Consider the following 18730-nt stretch of genomic DNA (forward strand, 5'->3'; position numbering starts at 1 on the left):
TTCTCTGTAACAGAATACTAGAAGTTCTTCAGGCGAAAAGGAAGGAAGACTCGATGCAGCAAGTCACTTCCTTTAAAAAAAAAAAAAAGGCAATTACTAGGCTTCCCTGGTGGTACACTAGTTAAGAATCTGCCTGCCAATGAAGGTGACATGGGTCTGATCCCTGGTCAGGAAGATCCCACATGACCAGGTCAACTAAGCCTGTGTGCTACAAGTACTGAGACTGCACGCTGCGACTACTGAAGCCCGAGCGAGACCTCTAGAGCCTGTGCTCTCACAGGAGGGGCCACTGCGATGAGAGGACTGTGCACCACAGCGAGGAACGGCCTCCATTCCTGGTAACTAGAGAGAGCCCATGTGCAGCAACAAAGACCCAGAGTAGCCAGAAAAAAATTTTTTTAAACAGCAATTACAAAAAACAACTTAACATGATATTAGGTTTATAACAGAGATACAATATATGTAGAAATACCACCACAAACGAGGGAGAAGAAATGAAGCTATAGTGGAGAAATTTCTTTATTTTGATGGAATAAAGTTAGCATTAATCTCAAATTAGCATTAAGTTACCATTGATCTTAAAATAAAGAAGGTAGCAAAGGATTATGAGAGAAACAAAAAAGACCTGAGACACACAAAAAATAGCAAAATGGAAGAAAGAAATCCAATCATGAAAGAGAGAATGGATTAAATATTTCAATCAAAAGGCAAAGGCTGTCAGACTGGATTTTTAAAAACTAGTAAGATTCAACTGTATGCTCTCTAGAAGAAACATACTTTAGATTCGAAAACACAAATAGACTGCAAATGACAAAAAAGTGTTTTTCATTTTAATGTATCATTTTTCCATATACATAAGGACAACAGATTGGTGGTTTCCAGAGGCAAAAGGTGGTAAGTGAACAAAATGGGTGAAGGTGGTCAAAAGAAACAAGTTTCCAGTTAAAAAACTTTTTAAATCCTGGGATATAATATATAGCACAGTGAGTACAGTTAATAACTGTATAGCATATTTGAAAGGTGCAAGGAGTAAATTTTAAAAGTTCTCATCACAAGAAAAAAATTTTTAAACTATGGATGGTGACAGATGTTACCTGGGCTTACTTTGGTGACCATTTTGCAACACACACAGATCATTACATTGTATACCTGGCACTACATGTCTATTATACCATAATAAAAAATAATAATAATAAACAAGATCCCAGGAAGCTATGTGATCCAGTTTCTTGCTTAAATACATCAAATCACCATATTTTCTTGCTCTCTAGGGAAACAGTATTCTATTTTAGGCATATAGAGAATTTTCATTTCTACTATCTTAATTTCCAGCAGCATTTTCCCCTGTTTTTTATATGACTGTGCTCCAATGCAAGTAAGTATTAGGAACAATTAAAAACAGTTCATCCCTCAAGACCTCCCTGGGATTAAGACTTTGCACTTCCACTGCAGGGGGAGTGCATCCTGATCCTTGATCTGTGAACTAAGATTCTCCATGCTTCGGGATTGGGCCAAAAAAACAGATAAGTTTATCCCAGTCATAGGGTGAAAACAGTATTAAGCAGATGAAATTTTAAAGAGTTGTTGAAGCCAAATAACATTCCTGTAAAACATTCAAAAGTATGTTACCAGGCTTCAAGAAATACAACACAAGGCAAAAGTGGTAAGATAGTTTAAAATGCGATGCATTTTAAACTGCAGTTTAAAATGCAGTACAGAGGGGGGAAAACAAAAAATGCTTCATGCAACCAGTAACGATAAGAGAAGTAGATCAATTATACTACTGTTTTCTTTTTTAGTCTCTAAGACATGTCTGACTCTTCTGGGACCCCATGGACTGTAGTCTGCCAGGCTCTTCTATCTATGGGATTTCCAAGGCAAGAATACTGGAGTGGGTTGCCATTTCCTTCACCAGGGGATCTTCCTGACCCAGGAATCAAACCAGCATCTCCTGCACTGGCAGGTGGATTCTTTACCACTGAGCCACCAGGAAAGCCCAAATACACTATTACCAGGAAAAAACCTATATTAAGGAAAAAAACTGTTACTAAAGGTAACATGGGACATTTAATAATGATAGAAGGGTCAATTCAAGAAGAAAATATATACAAATGAACTTATTTACAAAACAGAAACAAACTCCCAGATTTTGAAAACAAAATCTATGGTTACTAAAGGGGAAACATAGGAGGGAGGGACAAATTAGGAGTTTGGGATTAAAATAAACACAATATTATATACAAAACAGATAACCAACAAGGACCTACTATATAGCACAGGGAACTCTACCCAATATTCTGTAATAACTTACATGGATAAAAAGTCTAAAAAAGAATGAGTATATGTATAACTGAATCACTTTGCTATATACCTGACACTAACACAACACTGTAAATAAACTATACACCAATGAATATTTGTAACAGAAAATATAAAACATATGAGCAAAGAAATAAACCCCAAAATATATAAAAAGTGAAAAAAGAAATAATCCAATGCTAATTTCCTTCATGGATCACAGCCTTGTTGTGCTAAAGTGGCTTGCATAACTCAATGAAGCTATGAGCCATGCCATGTAGGGCCACCCAAGACAGACAGGTCATAGTGGAGAGTTCTGATAAAACATGGTCTACTGGAAGAGGGAATGGTAAACCACTCCAGTATTCTGATCACAAGAACCTCATGAGTGAAAGTCAGTCAGTCATGTCTGACTATTTGCAACTCAATGGACTGCAGCCCACCAAGCTCCTCTGTCCATGGGAAATTCCAAGCAAATATACTAGAGTGGGTTGCCATGCCCTTTTCCAGGGGATCTTCCCAACCCAAGGATTGAACCTGGGTCTCCTGCATACAGGCAGATTCTTTACCATGTGACCTACCAGGAAAGCCCCAAAACCCCATAAACAGTATGAAAAGGCAAAAGGATATGACACCAGAAGAGGAGCCCCACAGGTCGGAAGGTGTCCATTATACTACTGAGGAAGGCAGAGAGCAATTACTAGTAGCTCCAAAAAGAATGAAGCAGCTCGGCCAAAGCAAAAAAAAAAAACTTGGTTGTGGAAGTGTCTGGTGGTGAAACTGAAGTCTGAAGTTGTAAAGAATAATACTGCATAGGAACCTGGAATGTTAGTTGCATGGATCAAGGTAAACTAGACATGGTCAAACAGGAGATGGCAAGAGTAAACATCAACATCTTAGGAATCAATGAACTAAAATGGATGGGAATGGGCGAATTTAATTCCCTACTACTGTGGGAAAGAATCCCTTAGAAGAAATGAAATAGTCTTCATAGTCTTGAACAAAAGAGTCTGAAATGCAGTACTTGGGTGCAATCTCAAAAACAACAGAGGAATGGCAGAGGAACCAGAGATCAAATTGCAATGTTCACTAGATCATAGAGAAAGCAAGGGAATTCCAGAAAAAACATCTATTTCTGCTTAACTGACTATGAAAGACTTTGACTGTGTGGATGACAACAAACTGTGGAAAATTCCTTAAAAGATGGGAATACCAGACCACGTTACTTGTCTCCTGAGAAACTTGTATGTAGGTCAAGAAGCAACAGTTAGAACCTTATACGAAACAACTGACGGACTCAAAATTATAGTGAGTACATCAAGCTCACTATATTGTCACCCTGCTTATTTAACTTACATGCAGAGTACATCATGCAAAATGTCAGACTGGATGAATCACAAGCTAGAATCAATATTGCTGGGAGAAATAACAACCTCACATATGCAGATGATACCACCATAATGGCAGAAAGTGAAGAGGAACTAAAGAGTCTCTTGATGAAGGTGAAAGACGAGAGTGAAAAAACAGACTTAAAACTCAACATTCAAGAAACTAAGGTCATTGCATCTGATCCCATCATTCCGTGGCAACTAGAAGGGGAAAAAGTAGAAGCAGTGACAGATTTTATTTTCTTGGGCTCCAAAAATCATTACAGATGGTGACTGCAGCCATGAAATTAAAAGATGCTCTCTCCTTGGAAGAAAAGCTATGACAAACCTAAACACAGTATTAAAAAGCTCAGACATCACTTTGCTGACAAAGGTTTATCTAGTCAAAGCTACGGTTTTTCCAGTAGTCATGTACAGACGTGAGAGTTGGACCATAAAGAAGGCTGAACGCCAAAGAATTGATGCTTTCGAACTCTTGTACTGGAGAAGATTCCTGAGAGTCCCTTGGACTACAAGGAATCAAACCAGTCAATCTTAAAGGAAATCAACTCTGAATATTCATTGGAAGGATTGATGCTGAAGCTCCAACACTTTGGTCACCTGATGTGAAGAGGTGACTCACTGGAAAAGACCCTGATGCTGGGCAAGACTGAAGGCAAAAGGAGAAGAGGGTGGCAGAGGATGAGATGGTTAGATAGCATAACCAGCTCAATGGACATGAATCTGAGCAAACTCCAAGAGACAATGAAAGACAGAGAAGCCGGCGTGCTGCAGTCCATGGGGTCACAGAGTCAGACACAACCTAGCAACTGAACAATGACAACACTAATCATGGAAACTTGAATACCTCACTTACAACAATGAATACAACAACAGACAGAAAATCAACAAATATATAGAAGACCTGAAAAATACTGTCAACCAATTTTGACCTGACAGCTATAAACCATTCCATCCAACAACTGCAAAAATACAGTGCTATTTCAAGGAAAATCAGGAAAAGTTTGAACTGAATGAAAATGAAAACACAACATACCAAAATGTATAGGATACAGCCAGCTAAAGACATTTATAGTTGTAAATGCCTATAGTAGAAAAGGGGAAATTTCTCAAATCAATAATCGAGGCTTCTGCCTGAAGACAGCAGAAAAACAAACTAAATAAGGTAACTGAAACCGAACAAACACACACAAGGACCACAAAACCAAATAAAGGTAGAAAGAAAGAGAGAAAGGGGGTACATGCAGTTAAACTACTGTAAGATCACTGAGAAAATGGTAAGAATGTTATAATTTAAGGTAGATGCTAGTAAGTCAAATATCCATTTTGTGATCTTTAGAGAAGCAACAGAAATAATTTTTTATAATGAAAAAGACTTTAAGGCAAGAAGAATTACTAGAGTGAAAGAGGGACACATTTCAGAATGATTTTTTAAGTGTATTCAAAAATAAGAGCCTCTTGATGAAAACGAAACAGGAGAGTGAAAAAGTTGGCTTAAAGCTCAACATTCAGAAAACGAAGATCATGGCCTCTGGTCCCATCACATCATGGCAAATAGATGGGCAAACAGTGGAAACGGTGTCAGACTTTATTTTTGGGGGCTCCAAAATCACTGCAGATGGTGACTGCAGCCATGAAATTAAAAGACACTTACTCCTTGGAAGGAAAGTTATGACCAACCTAGATAGCATATTCAAAAGCAGAGATATTACTTTGCCAACAAAGATCCGTCCAGTCAAGGCTATGGTTTTTCCAGTGGTCATGTATGAATCTGAGAGTTGGACTGTGAAGAAAGCTGAGCGCTGAAGAATTGATGCTTTTGAACTGTGGTGTTGGAGAAGACTGTTGAGAGTCCTTTGGACTGCAAGGAGATCCAACCAGTCCATCCTAAAGATTAGTCCTGGGTGTTCATTGGAAGGACTGATGCTGAAGCTGAAACTCCAATACTTTGGCCAGTTCATGCAAAGAGTTGACTCATTGGGAAAGACTCTGATGCTGGGAGGCATTGGGGGGCAGGAGAAGAAGGGGACGACAGAGGAAGAGATGGCTGGATGGCATCACCGACTCAATGGACATGAGTTTGGGTAAACTCCAGAAGTCAGTGATGGACAGGGAGGCCTGGCATGCTGCGATTCATGGGGTCACAGAGAGTCGGACATGACTGAGTGACTGTACTGAACTGATGAAAGTGAAAAAGGAGAGTGAAAAAGTTGGCCTAAAACTCAACATTAAGAAAACTAAGATCATGGCATCCAGTCCCATCAATTCATGGAAAATAGATGGGGAAACAATGGAAACAGTGACAGACTTTATTTTTGGGGGTTCCAAAATCACTGAAGATGGTAACTGCAGCCATGAAATTAAAAGATGCTTACTCCTTGGAAGAAAAACTATGACCAACCTAGACAGCATATTAAAAAGCAGAGACATTACTTTGTCAACAAAGATCCATCTAATCAAAGCTATGGTTTTTCCATTAGTCATGTATGGATCTGAGACCTGGACTGTAAAGAAAGCTGAGCACAGAAGAATTGATGCTTTTAAACTGTGGTATTGGTGAAGACTCTTGAGAGTCCCTTGGACTGCAAGGAGATCCAACCAGTCCATCCTAAAGGAGATTAGTCCTGGGTTTTCATTGGAAGGACTGATGTTGAAATACTTTGGCCACCTTATACAAAGAACTGACTCATTGGAAAAGACCCTGATGCTGAGAAAGATTGAAGGCAGGAGGAGAGGGGGACAACAGAGGATGAGATGGCTGGATGGCATTACCGACTTGATGGACATGAGTCTGAGTTAGCTCCGGGAGTTGGTGATGGACAGGGAAGCCTGGCATAGACAGCATAGACCCCATAGACAGCAGCCCAACCAGGCTTCCCCATCCCTGGGATTCTCCAGGCAAGAACACTGGAGTGGGCTGCCATCTCCTTCTCCAATGCATGAAAGTGAAGAGTGAAAGTTACAATCCCTGGGGTCACAAAGAGTCAGACATGCCTGAGCAAATGAACTGAACTGAAAAATAAGATATCAAAACACTATACCTATATGTACTTAACAATGTAACTTCAAGACACATAAAGTGAATGTTGACAAAACTATAAAAAGGAAGTAGACAAATTCACAATCATAGTTGGAGATGTTAACCATTAAGGTAACTCTCTTTGTAATTAACAGAACAAGCAGACAATGAAAATCTATATGGATATGTAAGATTTGAAGAACTTGAGTAACCAATTTGAAGCAACTGACATTTATGGAAGAAAAAGGCAACAACTGTAGGATACATGTCTCTCATCAATTACACATGAAATATTTCCAAAAATAAAAAGTCATGACTACATACTGAGTCAAATTATAATGGATCAAAATCACAGAGAATATGCTGAACAATTTGAATTAAATTAGAAATCAATAACAGAAAGATAATCAGCTATTCCCTAAATGCCTGAAAATTAAGCAACACACTTCTAAGTAACCCTTGAATAACCACATGCAAAAATATACGAACTTGGATACTTGTATCATATGCAAAAATTAACTCAAAGCAATCAAAGACCTAATGTTAGAGCTAAAACTATAAAACTCTTAGAAGAAAACATACGGAGAAAGTTTCATGACATTGGATTTCACAATGTTTTCTTGGATATAACATCAAAAGCCCAGGCATCAAAAAAAAAAAAAAGTGTAAGTTGGACTTGTCAAAATTTAAAACTTTAGTTCTTCAAAGGACACTATCAATAGAGTCAAAGTCAACCCACAGTGGGCGATAATACTTGCAAATCGTATCCGATATGGGACTAATACTCAAAATATATAAATAATTCCTACAACTCAGTAACAAGTACAAAAAGTTTTTAAATGAGCAAAAGACTTGAACAGACATTTCGCCAAAAAAAGATATACAAACAGTCCATAGTACACGGAAAGGCTAAAAATAACAAATTCATTGTATAACAAGCAATAACAAGAAGTAACTGTAACTCCCACACATTACTGGTGAGAATTTAAGTTGGGAAGATCCCCTGGAGAAGCAAATGACAACCTACTCCAGTATTCTTGTCTGGAGAATCCCATGGACAGAGGAGCCTGGCAGGCTACAGTCCATGGTATTTCAAGAGTGGCATACAGCTTAGTATAAGTAAACCACCACCACCACCACACCAGAAAACTATCTGGCAGTATTCATTAAACATATGCCTGCCTTCTAAGGGAAATAAACACCTATGTCCAATACAAGTATGTTCATAAGAGCTTTCTTCATAATAGCCAAAAGTAGAAAAAAATCCAAATGTATATCAAAAGGAAAATAAATATATAAAATAGGTAAAATGAATCTTTATACAATGGAATACAAGGCAATACAGAGAATAAACTATCTTTCATGCAACAACCTGAGTCAATCTTAGCCTCAATGTTAACAAAAGAATTCAAACACAAGTGATTCCCATTTATTTAAGTTTCAAGAAGAGGTTCAAGAAACTTACGTGTTGACAGAAGTGACAGCAATCACCTGTCTTAGGGGTGGGGCTACTAACTACAAAGAAGCAAGGAGAGCCTTTTTGAGTGCTAGAAATATTTTATTTCTTGATCTGGATAGTGGTTACAAAGGTGTCTGCTGCTAAGTCGCTTCAGTCGTGTCCGACTCTGTGCGACCCCATAGACAGCAGCCCAACCAGGCTTCCCTGTCCCTGGGATTCTCCAGGCAAGAACACTGGAGTGGGCTGCCATCTCCTTCTCCAATGCATGAAAGTGAAGAGTGAAAGTGAAGTCGCTCAGTCCTTTCCAACTCCCAGCAACCCCATGGACTGCAGCCTACCAGGCTCCTCCATCCATGGGATCCTTCAGGCAAGAGTACTGGAGTGGGGTGCCATTGTCACCAGTATGCAAAAATTAAGCTGTATGCTTAGGATTTCTGCTCATTAAAAAACAAGGAAAATATTAAGATAATCAATCTTGGAGAGAGGACGGAGAAGAAACCAAGAATACTATTTCTCAGTGTTAACTCTAGATTATTCAACAATAGAGAAAACAGTGGGATATAACCAAAAATTATTAATAACACCACCATGGGTGTGAATTCCCTTATCTCCTAAAAAGCAATTGGTCTCTGACTCCTGAGTTTCCAGAGATAACTTGTGTATTCTCAAGGCTAATAGAATTACCTGACATATGTTAATAATAAATGTACTAAATGACCTAATAAATATAAAAACTTTGAAGTTACAGTTAATTCGCATCCGACCATTCTCACGTTGAAAAGAAAATTTTAAAAGTGATTAAGAAAGTTTTCAATTATGCTGGCATTTTCAATCTTTGTCTACTCAATATTCTGAGGATTCCATGGGTAATGTCATCTTTCCTACAAAGAGAACTTTCCTCAAGATCTAACCTTGTTGTCTTCAGGACCCCTTCATTCCCCAAAAGGGAAAAAAGGAATATAATATTTTCCAGCATCATTTAGAATCCTAACAGTGTAAATTAGCATATTCGGTTCTGGAAGAATTCTGACAAGAACAATGAAATTGTTTTTCGGTTGCGGCAATTTGGGGGATTACGATTCTAACAATCCATCACTAGCAACAAACCGTAAAAGAAAAAAATTCTGAAGAGGGTCTCTAGTTTCAAGATAGCCCTAAATACATTAGCAGAAAAACGAAGGTTTTAAAGCATAAAATCAAAATGCAGGAAAGACCAGATTACTTCTAAACAGGCTGAAAATGTTTCCAATCCGTGACAGCTGCACCGCTTACCTGCTCCAGCACATCCAATTTTAACTCCAGCTTGCTGAGAACCACGTCTCCACCCCATAGCGAAAGCTGTAGATCTGACGGCTTTAAGTTCTTGATGTAGCGATTCACATAGCTCATTAAAATGGGAGTCACATACGACTCCAGCATCTTTTAAGGTACACAGGAGTCACAAAGTCAGAAGCTGAAAGGAGGTAAAGACAGAAACAGGAGAGGGAATTAAGTCTGTGGTGCATTTCCTGAGGAAAAAGGGCATTTCTCAGGAAGGGTTGTAGAGGCCGAAAAGCAAGAGCCCCACCCCCCCCCCCAACCCCCCACCACCAAAGCGGCCGCTCGCCTTCTCCCAAAAGCAGAGAAAACTCAAGTGGGCTCTACAGCAGCGCCTTCCTCATTAGAACAACTCCCCTCAACCCGCCCGGCGAGCAGCGGAAGGAGGAGGCGGTGGTGAACCTGAAGAAAGCTGGTCCCGGCAGTGGGAACTGAAGGGAGGCCGGGCTCGCCTTCGGCCACTGCAGCCCTTTAGCCAGCCCAGCCGCCCCGGAGGCCCTCAGCCCCCGGAACCCAGCCGCATGTACCGCCGAGGAACCAGGCCGGCTTCTCGCCTCTACCCGTCTTACGCCCTCGGCTGACACTCACGCCCAAGCGTACCGTGGCGTCTCCTCCACCTCCCGGTACCTGGCACCCGCCTCCGGAGGCGGCGCAGCGCCCTTACCGCGCCACTTCCGGGTGCGCGGCGCTCGGTGCTCGGAACGAACTGTTCCTCCCCCCGCTCGCACTCGACTCCGAGGTAGGACCGGGGTTCTCAGACCCTAGACGCCGTGCAGTGCGTCTTCTAGGAAGGGACCGCCTCGCTCGGCCAGCCCGCGCCTCCGCTCCGACCCCACTGGTGGTCGGACCAAGCTCTAGGAAGTGCGCGGGGGAGGTGGGCGGACCCGTAAAGTGGAGACACCGGAGATCCGGAAGTGGCGCTGCGGGAAAACAGCCGCTTAGGTGGAGATGGATTCCGAATGAGGAAGTGCAGAGAGCCAGAGGTCCGATGAGGAGGAAGAAAGCGGGTCGTGGTCTTGAAAGCCCTCAAAACCAAGTGGCTTTCGTTTCTGTCTAGAAACGGAAGGGCTGGCAAGAACTTGGGTTCGGTGGGCAGAGCAATAGCAATAAGACTGCTGGTGGGGAAGGGTGAATTTAGATCGAAAGCTTTTGCCGGAGTAAAGGAGAAATGGAAGGAATTAGGGTGTGGTGTAGGGGACAGCGTTTTGACCAAAGGTGTAAACCAGCTTTGGCGTACTTTTTAATACTTTAGCGAAGAAGTGGTTATGCTTACATTTGTGCGGGGGAAAAATAAAGAGAAAATCGTGGTGGTCTATTGGACTGCAGTTGATACATCAACTGCAGAAAGGGGTATGAATAGCAGAAGGCAGAAATGAGACTACGGAAGAAAATGAGACTTAGAGAAAGCGAAAAGCAATAGCTGAGAGAGAATGAATTCAAAGAGTCGGTGCTGGTTATATTAAGCTGAAATGAATGTATAAAATACTACCTTTCCTTCTAGTGCCTTGAAAGCTGACACAGGCAACAAACTCAAACACGTAACACCTGGTAAACACCCAAATACTGGGCTTAAAGGGATAGCATAGGACATGCTGCCTAATTTTTGACCAATGTTTACTATTTTTAGTAATTTCTGAAGACACCTACCACTGCGTATTGAAAACAGACTTAAACCGTATAAAGTAATTAAAATATCCATCCGTGTTCTCGTTGCATTGAAAAGACTTTGTAAATACGTTCCTAAAAAAACTCTTTACAGAAAGTCAAGATTTCTTGAAAGTTTCAGAAACTGCAGTAGGAAAGAGGCACAAGTGAGGGTGCCAAGGTGTTTAGATCTGTTTTGTTAATGCAAATAAGGAACTAAGTTTCAAAAAGAAACAACGGGTGGGGGGTGGGGGGGAAGGAGTTGAAAAAGGGGAAAAAGGAAGCAGCTAATGCTAATTCAGAGCAATTGTCCTCTCACAAAAAGCCTTCACGAAAAACCCAAGTATCTCGGATCTTACTAAAGCCTACTAAATCAGTCAAGTAAATTATCCAAGTAATATCTTAGTTATCTGCTTCACTTGAAAAGTGAAGGGGTTGAAGCCATGACTCAGAAGTTTTAATATAAATGGTTCAACTAATTGTATGAAACCCCTAGGAAGTCTAGAGCAGGAGCTCCAAGCCTCCTTATTTTTCTAAGCAAAGAAAAAGGGCCTAATCTTATTTGTGTGGCAATTTAACAAATCAGACCAATGTATTAAAATAAATTAGCCAGATATTTTTAATAGATTTTTACTGTGCTGTATAAACAAAATAATATCTGATCATGGAATATTAAACTTTTTTTGTTTTATTATGCCATTTTTTCTCTTGGAGCCAACAAAAGAAAATTGCCAAATTCCTGCCTTGGAAAAATTACTTAGGCACTGATTTTTTTCCTTTCGTTTTAAGAATCAAAAAATAGTGGTTTTCTACCTGTTCTGCTGTGCCCTGTTTTATAAGCAGTCGAGATACATTTCATTCCTAATTGCTGTTTTTTTGTCAAATAAACAGCCCTTCCCAGATCTCCTACTGTTATGTTTTTTTATTGAGAGATATTCCCTCCCTAAAAAAATGTTTTTAAGTCTTAATAAGCCTTTGAGGCAGGATGGCTATATAGGCAGTAGTTCTCCAGAGTGAGGTGAAATTTTTTGCTTTTTTTAATTTATTTTTTAGAGCAGTTACAGGTTCATGAAAAAATTGAGCTGAAAGTACAGAGTTCCCATATAATCTCTGCCCCCGCACACGTAAAACCTCCATTATTGACATCCCCCACCAGAGTGACATTGATGAATCTACATTGACATACCATTAGAACTCAACATCTATAGTTTACATTAGGGTTCACTCTTGTACTTCCTATGGATGTTGTATACCAGTAAAAATTCCTTAGCAAAGAGGAGTTTAGCAATATCCCAGAGTTGAAAACGCATTTACTCTAGCACTTCCACTTGTAAGTAATACAGTGAAAGACTTGCATATGTGAACAAGGAGACAAGCTTAACAGTATTTTGCAGCAACATTTGTAGTAGTAAAACAGTGCAAACAACTGAAGTATCAACAGGAAAAATGTGGTATATTCATATAATGAAATATTATTAATGAAAATAGAGCTATGACTTTCAAATGTTTTATTCAGTTAGAAATATAGTTTACACCATGACTCAGCTTATATATAAAAAGAAAAAGCACTTTCACAAACCTATACTTAAAAATTGAGTACATGTGGTATATTCTATTTTCTTTGTTATTCTGTTTCTTTTTTCTAAAATAGTTCATGACCTACCAAATTAATGTGACCTGCTAATGGTTTGCAACTTGGTCTACCAAAAAAAACTGAACAAAGTTATATATTTACCAATATCTGAAAAATAAAACATAGAGAAAATAACAAATATAGCATATCACATATATAATATATATACATATACATACATGTGGCATTCCAAGAAATAGTTAGCCAAAAAGTTCCTTTGGTTTTTAAGTAGAAATGAAAGAAAACAATTATCCTTCAATAAAAAAATGAAAAAAAAAAGATATATTTTTCATCTTCACCATGAACTTTATTGAACAATGTACTCCGTTTTGCTTCACTATCTTCTGCCATTTTTCAGGCAGCTTCATAATTCCATCTTCCCAAAACTTTCTATCATTTTGAACAAAACTCTTCTTTTGGCAATGCCTTTGGCAGTCTTTCAGGGAGATGAATTTTATCCATTAAAGGAATTTTGTAAAAACTGAAAAAAATGGAAACCCAAAGGTACAATTTCTGGGGAATACAGTGGATGAATCAGAACTTCCCAGGCAACTTTTTGCCTGGTCATCAAAGAAACATGCATTGTTGGGATATTCTGATGGAAGATTATGTGTTTTCTGCTGAATAATTCCAGACGCTTTTTGTCAAGTATTGCCTTCAGTTGATCTAATTGTGAGTAGTACTTGTTGGAATTAATCATTTGGATTCCCAGACACTGTTAATAGAGGACAGCCTTCCAATCCCACCATATACACATCACTTTCTTTGAATGAAGGTCAGGTTTTGGTGTGGTTGGTGCTAATTCATTTCGCTTGCCCCACAATCTCTTCCATTCCACACGATTGTACAGTATTCACTTATCATCACCCATCACAATTTGTTTTAAAAATGGAACATTTTTGTTACACAAGTACAAAACTGCATGCAGAAATATAATCAAGAAGGTTCTTTTCATTTAACTTATGTGGAACCCAAAAATCAAAGTGATGAACATAACCAAGCTGGTGCACTCGATCTGGATATTTGAGTATGTCTCTGCATGGTGTAACACTGATTGTTCACAATTAATGTCTGGACTCAATCACTATCAACTTCAACCATTCTACATGGTCTACCTGATCGTGGAGCATTGTCCAGCTAGATATCTCCAGCACAAAACTTCACAAACCTTTTTTTTTTTTGCTGCTATAAGCTTTATTGTTTCCATTTGGTCCAAGGCTTGGAAGAGGGCTCCGTAGTGTTAAAAAGCTGCTTAGTGTCAGCAAAGAGAGGCTTCAGGCAGAAGCCCTAACATTAGGGGGTCTCCTCAAAGGTCACTGGGCTCCAGAGGTTCTGAATCATACTTGAGGGTGAGCCTTTCAAAGAGATATTGTCCAACCCAACCTGGGAACCAGCTGGACTGCAGAGGTTGGTCAGGTGGTCACCCATCTTCTTGATGAATTTTACCTCCTCATTTAGGAAGTGGCTCTCCAAAAATTCACAAATGTGGGGGTCTGCTTGGATAGACCCTGGCCATGAAGTTCCAAAAGGGCCTGGTTAAGGTTCTTCTTGAAAAGGGCAGCTTCCGTAGAGTCCTGGCTTTTACCCCACTCTTCTTGAAATGCTTCTGCACATTGGCCACTGTGCTGGTTTTGCATTTTCAAGAGACGCTCTGCACCCTCCTGCATCTCCTTGGCTAATTTATGGAAAAAGTGGCCTACACCCTCCAGAACCACATTGTCCTGGTTGAAATACAAGCCCAGAGACAAGTATGTATAGCAGGCCCACAGATGCATTTTGACCAGGCAGTTGATGGCTGCCTCCACCTCAGTGAAATAATTCTGATGAATCTTGGAGTTCATGGTTGATCATAAGGAGTTAAGCTCAAAAAATGGTGTTTCTGGTCCTGATGTTTGCAGACAGCTTAGTGGCTGATTCCAAAGATTGCAACCAGAGAAAAGGTTGGAAGGTGGTCAGAGGCTGGAGCAAGGGGCGTCCCTGAGTCTGTTCCATCCAAGCACTGTTGAAGCAAGAGAGAGCCGAGGGACCACTGCCTGCACTGCCCACAAACCTCTTTTGAAATGTTCAGTCAGTCACAGCACATTCTCAATACACTGCACAAATCTTTTTTAGTATGCTTCTGTTGCATTTATTATTTGTTTGAAATAATAAAGCATAAAGTCCCGAAAATGTTTATTTTACTCCATCATCATTATTAAAATGGCTACACAAAAATTCACCAATTTTGATAACTTTTTTTTAAACACATGCTGATATCTGTTTACAATACAATCTAACGAAATTGTTTTGAATGAAGTTAAAGACAATTAAGCACTACTAGAGCCACCTTATGAAAAAGTGAATGAATCTTTTCACCAACCCAATATTTATAAATTGTATTAAATATTTTGATGACACAGAGAAACACCAAATTAAAGATGGTAATTATCTCTGAAGAAGAAGAGATGGAAGAATAAAGCAGAGGAAGGGAATACAAAGTATTTCAACTCTAGCGGTAATTTTTTTTAATAATGCAAAATTTAATATTTGAGAGTTAGGATGTAAGTACATAGGCATTTTTGTATTTTTCTGTTATTGTTGTTCAGTCACTAAGTTGTGTCCAACTCTTTGCAACCCCGTGGACTGCAGCATGACAGGCCTCCCTGTCCTTCACTATCTCCCTGAGTTTGCTTAAACTCATGTCCATTGAGTCAGTGATGCCATCCAACCATCTCATCCTCTGTCACCCCCGTCTCCTGCCTTCAATCAACATCAGTGTCTTTTTCAATGAGTCAGCTCGTCACATAAGGAGACCACAATACTGGAGCTTCAGTTTTAGCATCAGTCCTTCCAATGAATATTCAGGGTTGATTTCCTTTAGGATTGACTGATTTGATCTCCTTGAAGTCCAAAAGACTCTCAAGAGTCTTCTCCAACACCACAGTTCGAAAGCACCAATTCTTTGATGCTCAGCCTTCTTTATAGTCCAACTCTTACATCTGTACATGACTACTGAAAAAAACCATAGCTTTGACAATATGGACCTTTGTCGGCAAAGTGATGTCTCTGCTTCTTAGTACGTTGTCTAGGTGTGTCATAGCTTTTCTTCCAAGGAGCAAGCGCCTTTTGATTTCGTGGCTGCGGTCACCATCCACAGTGATTTTGGAGCCCAAGAAAATAAAATCTGCCACTGTTTCCATTTTTCTGCATCTATCTGCCATGAAGTGATGGGGCCAGATTAATGCCATGATCTTAGTTTTTTAAATGTTGAGTTTTAAGCCAGCTTTTTCAATCTCCTCTTTCACCTTCATCAAGAGGCTCTTTAGTTTCTCTTCACTTTCTGCCATTAGGGTGGTGTCATCTGCATATCTGAGGTTGTTATTTCTCCCAGCAGTCTTGATTTCACATGGCATTTCACATGGTGTACTCTGCATATAAGTTAAATAAGCAGGATAACAATATATACAATCTTGACACACTTCTTTCCCTATTTTGAACCAGTCCATCATTCCATGTCCAGTTTTAACTGCTGCTTCTTGACCTGCATAAAGGTTTCTCAGGAGGTAGGTGAGGTGGTCTGGTATTCCCATCTCTTTAAGAATTTTCCAGTTCGTTGTGATCCACATAGTCAAAGGCCAGTGTAGCAGAAATAGATGTTTTTTGGAATTCTCTTGCTTTTCCTATGATCCAGCGGATGTTGGCAATTTGATCTCTGGTCTTTCCGCCTTTTCTAAACCCAGCTTTTACATCTGGAAGTTCTCGGTTCACATACTGTTGAAGACTAGCTTGAAGGATTTCAAGCATTACCTTGCTAGCATATGAAATGAATGCATTGGTATGGTAGTTTGTACATTCTTTGGCATTGCCCTTCTTTGAGACAGGAATGAATATTGACCTTATCCAGCCCTGTGGCCATTGCTGAGTTTTCCAAATTTGCTTGCTTATTGAGTACAGCACTTGTATTTTTATATATGCACAAAATATTTTATAATAAAATATTAATCAATTTGACCAATATTTCTCAACTTTGTATCATATCTTCAAAAATCATAAAGCTTGCTTTTTCTAAGAAATTATATATCTTCAGACACTGATTATCTTAATCATTTAAATTTTAAAGAAATAAAAGTTTTAGTCATAAATTAGGGGCTATCTTAAGGATATCCTATTTTTCCAGGATAATTAATACTGATAATAGGGATAGTGAGCTGCATGGTGGCCCCACAAAAGATATGACCACATCCTAATTCTCAGAACCTGTGAATATTACCTTGATATTAATAGTACAGTACTTAAAAAATTGAATATTACCTTATATAGCAAAATATGTGATTAAGAATTTGGAGAAGAAAAGCTTTCTCCTAGATTTTACAGTGGTTTGAAATCCAGTGACAACTGTCCTTATAAGAGTGAGATAAAGGAAGATAACACAGACAGAAAAGGAGAAAGCAATGTGATTACAGAGTCTGGAGTGACGCAACTCAGAGTCAAGAATGCCAAGAACCACCAGAGATGAAAGGAATAGAAATAGATTCTTCCCCTACAGCCTCCAGAGAGACTGCAACCCTGCTGGCACCTTGACATTTGACTTCTGCCTCTGGAACTACAAGAGAATAAACTGTGTTGTTTTATACCACTCAGTTTGCAGTAATCTGTTACAGCAACCACCGGAAACTAATACCCTAGGTCAGAATGACAAGGGAGACAGTCTTCATATAATAGGAAGATTAACCCTGAGCCAGCAGAACATAAGTTAAAAGTCTTATCTTGAAAGGCCAAAAGACTTAAGACAGAAAGGCAATGGGGACTCTTTTACAGAGAAAGACTGGTTGTCTCTCCATGATGTCAGGATTTTATGATAATTAAATAATTGAAACATTCCTTCCAATATGTTAGGAAGCAAACTTGAGAGGAAATATATATGGTGTGGTGATTTTAAAGGAAAGCTATATCCAGAAACCTGATTATGGGCTTAACACTTCCTTTCCTAAATCAACAAAATATAAGATCCTTAAAATCTTTTTATGCACTAACTTCCTTGTTGGTTGCACTGGTTTTTAAAAACGTCCACAAATTCTTTAATAGTACCCCCTTCTAAAGGTGGAGTCTAATTCCCCTTCGAGTATGGGTTGTATTTAGTGACTCACTTTTAAGTCATTTGAGGAGGCAGAAGGGACAATATGTGATTTCTGAAATTAGAACAAAAAAGCCATTGTGACTTCTTCCTTGCTCTTTGCATTATTTGCTCTGGGAGAAGCCAGCTACCATGACATGAGAATGCTCAGGCTTCACTAGGGAGACGTTCACGTGGTGAGAAACTGAGGGCTTATGCCAAAGCAAGGATGAAACGGGTTTTCTGTCAACAGTCAGCCTTAAGATCACAGCCCGTGCTGACATCCTAACTGCAACTTCATGAGAGATCTTGAGTAAGAAGGACCAGGCTAGGCTCTCCTAAATTCCTAAACCATAGCAGAAACTGTGAGATAATAAATGTTTATTATTTTAATCTGCTAGATTTGGGGGCAATTTCTTACACAACAACAAGCAACTAAAACATTGACACACCTTCCAAATAAAATACGTCAAGGCTGTATATTGTCACGTTTATTTAACTTACATGCAGAGTACATCATGCGAAATACCAGGGTAGATGAAGCACAAGCTGGAATCAAGACTTCCAGGAGAAATATCAATAACCTCAGATATGCAGATGACATCACCCTTATGGCAGAAAGTGAAGAGGAACTAAAGAGCCTCTTGATAAAGGTGAAAGAGAGTGAAAAAGCTGACTTAAAACTTAACATCCAAAAGACTAAGATCATGACATCCAGTCCCATCACTTCATAGCAAACAGATGGGGAAACAATGGAAACAGAGACACACTTTATTTTCTTGGGCTCCAAAATCATTGCAGATGGTGACTGCAGCCATGAAATTAAAAGACACTTGCTCCTTGGAAGAAAAGCTATGACAAATCTAGACTGTATTAAAAA

The 18730-nt window shown here is 39.4% G+C and overlaps 1 protein-coding gene and 1 pseudogene across 27 annotated transcripts in view; both read right to left on the minus strand.

The window, feature by feature from the left end:
• The window catches only part of VPS13B (vacuolar protein sorting 13 homolog B), an 807303-nt gene extending 796297 nt beyond the window's left edge, over positions 1 to 11006 (minus strand). For 5 of the 27 annotated variants that reach the window (XM_070803114.1, XM_070803115.1, XM_070803116.1 and 2 more), the window contains exons 1-2: positions 10082 to 10361; positions 9437 to 9617 (exon numbers count right to left, since the gene is read on the minus strand). In XM_070803114.1, coding sequence (XP_070659215.1) covers positions 9437 to 9583 — 147 coding nt within the window. In that variant the 5' untranslated portion in view covers positions 9584 to 9617; positions 10082 to 10361. Of the gene's footprint in view, positions 1 to 9436; positions 9618 to 9883; positions 10528 to 10970 lie in introns of those variants that run through there. The other 22 variants (XM_070803105.1, XM_070803100.1, XM_070803101.1 and 19 more) reach the window with 19 other exon arrangements.
• Positions 11007 to 12162: 1156 nt separating this feature from the next.
• On the minus strand, positions 12163 to 16827 carry LOC139187012 (ferritin light chain pseudogene; annotated as a pseudogene).
• Between the last annotated feature and the right edge of the window lie 1903 nt (positions 16828 to 18730).

The sequence above is a fragment of the Bos indicus genome, chromosome 14 (assembly GCF_029378745.1).
Source record: "Bos indicus isolate NIAB-ARS_2022 breed Sahiwal x Tharparkar chromosome 14, NIAB-ARS_B.indTharparkar_mat_pri_1.0, whole genome shotgun sequence".
Taxonomy (NCBI): domain Eukaryota; kingdom Metazoa; phylum Chordata; class Mammalia; order Artiodactyla; family Bovidae; genus Bos; species Bos indicus.